This window comes from Engraulis encrasicolus, chromosome 4 (assembly GCF_034702125.1).
Source record: "Engraulis encrasicolus isolate BLACKSEA-1 chromosome 4, IST_EnEncr_1.0, whole genome shotgun sequence".
Taxonomy (NCBI): domain Eukaryota; kingdom Metazoa; phylum Chordata; class Actinopteri; order Clupeiformes; family Engraulidae; genus Engraulis; species Engraulis encrasicolus.
In genome coordinates, this window is record NC_085860.1 from 11,385,839 (window position 1) to 11,388,338 (window position 2,500).

At 51.4% G+C, this 2,500-nt stretch overlaps 1 protein-coding gene across 3 annotated transcripts in view; it reads left to right on the forward strand.

The window, feature by feature from the left end:
- Positions 1-2,500, forward strand: part of mon2 (MON2 homolog, regulator of endosome-to-Golgi trafficking) — a 91,053-nt gene that overhangs the window by 69,981 nt on the left and 18,572 nt on the right. For all 3 annotated transcript variants that reach the window (XM_063196685.1, XM_063196686.1, XM_063196687.1), the window contains 4 exons: positions 119-317; positions 893-1,166; positions 1,606-1,830; positions 2,336-2,492. In XM_063196685.1, the coding sequence (XP_063052755.1) occupies positions 119-317; positions 893-1,166; positions 1,606-1,830; positions 2,336-2,492 (855 nt within the window). The remainder of the gene's footprint in view (positions 1-118; positions 318-892; positions 1,167-1,605; positions 1,831-2,335; positions 2,493-2,500) is intronic.

Genomic DNA, 2,500 nt, shown 5'->3' on the forward strand with positions numbered 1-2,500 from the left:
GTAAGTTGCTTTACAGAAAAAAACATCAGCCAAATGTAATGTAATGTAAAAAAGAAGGTGTCCAGGTCTGCTTTACTGTCGCTCATGGAGTGCGCCTGGTGTCTTGTGTGCGTTACAGGTGCTGTTCCACCTGCTGGACTGCGTGCGGAGGTCCTCCACTACGGCCGACAAGGAGAAGATCGAGTCGGGCGGCGGCAACATCCTCATCCATCACTCGCGCGACACCGCAGAGAAGCAGTGGGCGGAGACATGGGTGCTGACGCTGGCCGGGGTGGCACGCATCTTCAACACCCGGAGATATCCACTGCAACAGCTGGGTGAGGAGTTAGAGGATACAGGAGATACCCGCTAGTGGGTTAAGGGCCGTACACACACCTCGCTACTAGTTACTTGCTAAGCGAATGAAGTCAATAGAATGTCGATGTGTTCCAGCGAGACTCGTAGGCGAGTACCGTACAAGCGATGCGATGTGGGCGGATCCCGAGTTGAAAATATTTGATCTTCGAGCGAGGCGAGTAAGCGAGTAACCAATTGGAATGCAGAGTTCGGTACTTCTCGCCTGTTCATTGGCAGTTAAAACCGCGGGAACTTTCAGCGAACGTTCCATGAAAGAGTGGCGAGTAGGCGAGCAAGCGAAAAGCTAGCTTTGTGTGTGTACGCCGCTTTACAGGAGATATCCGCTGCAGCAGCTGGGTGAGGAGTAGGGGCTGCCGAGGCATTCCATAGATGACTGAATTTCAAGATGGCCTCCGTGTTCCTTACTGCAGCTCTGGTCTTCCACCCCTCCCCGTGCAGAAGACTTCTTCAAGGCGTGGGAGATACTCCCCCCTGCTTTGTATTAAAGATGACCTGTTCCTTACAGTATCTCTTGTCCTCCCGCCCGCCCCTGCAGGAGACTTCTTCAAGGCGTGGGAGGTGCTTCTGGACCACATCCAGTCGGCGGCGCTCAGTAAGAACAACGAGGTCTCTCTGGCGGCCCTCAAGAGCTTCCAGGAGATCTTGCAGATCGTGACGCCCGTCAAGGACGCCGACAAGCAGCCGGACGCGCTGGCGGCCATGGGCGTGCCCGCGGTGCTGGTGGACCCGGTTCTGGGGGGCCCGGGGGGCAGGCCCCTGCTGAGGTCCGACTCGCTGGCCGAGCGCCTGGCCCAGCGCTACATGAACAGGTGGGACAATCTCATAGCTCACTGTAGCACCTGTCAAACGGAGAGGTTTTTAATGCGCTCTGCTCTGCCATCGGAACGCCTAATTCACTGTGGTACCTGCCAAACTGCCATTGGAACGCTTTACTATTAGATGAAAAAACCTCAGGACCATAGTACTACACAATCCTGAAGTTCATTATGTCTTCAAGTTGTATCAAGTCATCAAGTTCCTTTTGTTTCAGGCGTATAAAAGTTGTATCTTTTACCTGACATGTCTCGACGGTGAAATTTCCGTCATGTCAGGGAAAAGACAAAAACTTGTCTTTTCTTAAGAAAATGAGGACTCCAGGCTCTTCTATCAAATGATTCACCTCTTAACTTAACCTGGTTTACTCCTGAACCAGCTTCTTAGTATAGGCCCCTGCACTTTAATCACTGTATTATTGTTTGTTATCAACAGTGCCCAGGCTCCGCCCATGCTACCCCCGGAGGATGCGGTGGAGCTGGACGACTCGGCGCTGTGGTGGTCGGCGTGGAACACATGGTACCGTACGGGCACCGAGTGCACACGGCCGCCCCCGCCCGGCTCCGACGCCAAGCCCTCCTTCATCCCCAGCCAACCCTTCCTTACCGCCCTCGTGCAGATCTTCCCCGCTCTCTACCAGCACGTCAAGAGTGGATTCAGGTGAGTTGAAGTAGTATACGTATAATGTTCATTATGTCTGACTAGTTTATATCACACTTGAGATTTTCTTTTACTTCAGACATGTAAAAGTTTTATCCTTCACCTGATATGCTTTGACGGTATAACTTCCGTCTTTATCAGAGGGTGTGTAGGCTAACTGCTAATTTCAAAGTCACACGTCCCAACCTCTGTAACACTTTCTTCTTCTTTGTCTTCTTCTTCTTCTCCTTCTTCCTCTTCTTCTTCTTCTTCCTCTTCTTCTTCTTCTTCTTCCTCTTATTCTTCTCCTTCTTCCTCTTATTCTTCTCCTTCTTCCTCTTCTTCTTCTCCTTCTTCCTCTTCTTCTCCTTCTCCTTCTTCTTCTCCTTCTCCTTCTTCCTCTTCTTCTTCTTCCTCTTCTTCTTCTCCTTCTTCCTCTTCTTCTTCTCCTTCTTCTTCTCCTTCTTCCTCTCCTTCTTCTTTCTCTTCTCCTTCTTCTTCTCCACCTCCTCCTCCTCCTCTTCAGCATGGAGGATCTGCGTAAGCTGGGTGTGATTCTGCATGGTGCCGTGTCTGTGCCCATCAGCTCCGACGCCTCCCCCTTCATCCTGCCCTCCTATACTGAGGCTGTTCTCACCAGCCTACAGGAGGCCGTACTCACCGCACTGGATGTATTGCAGAAGGTACTGTA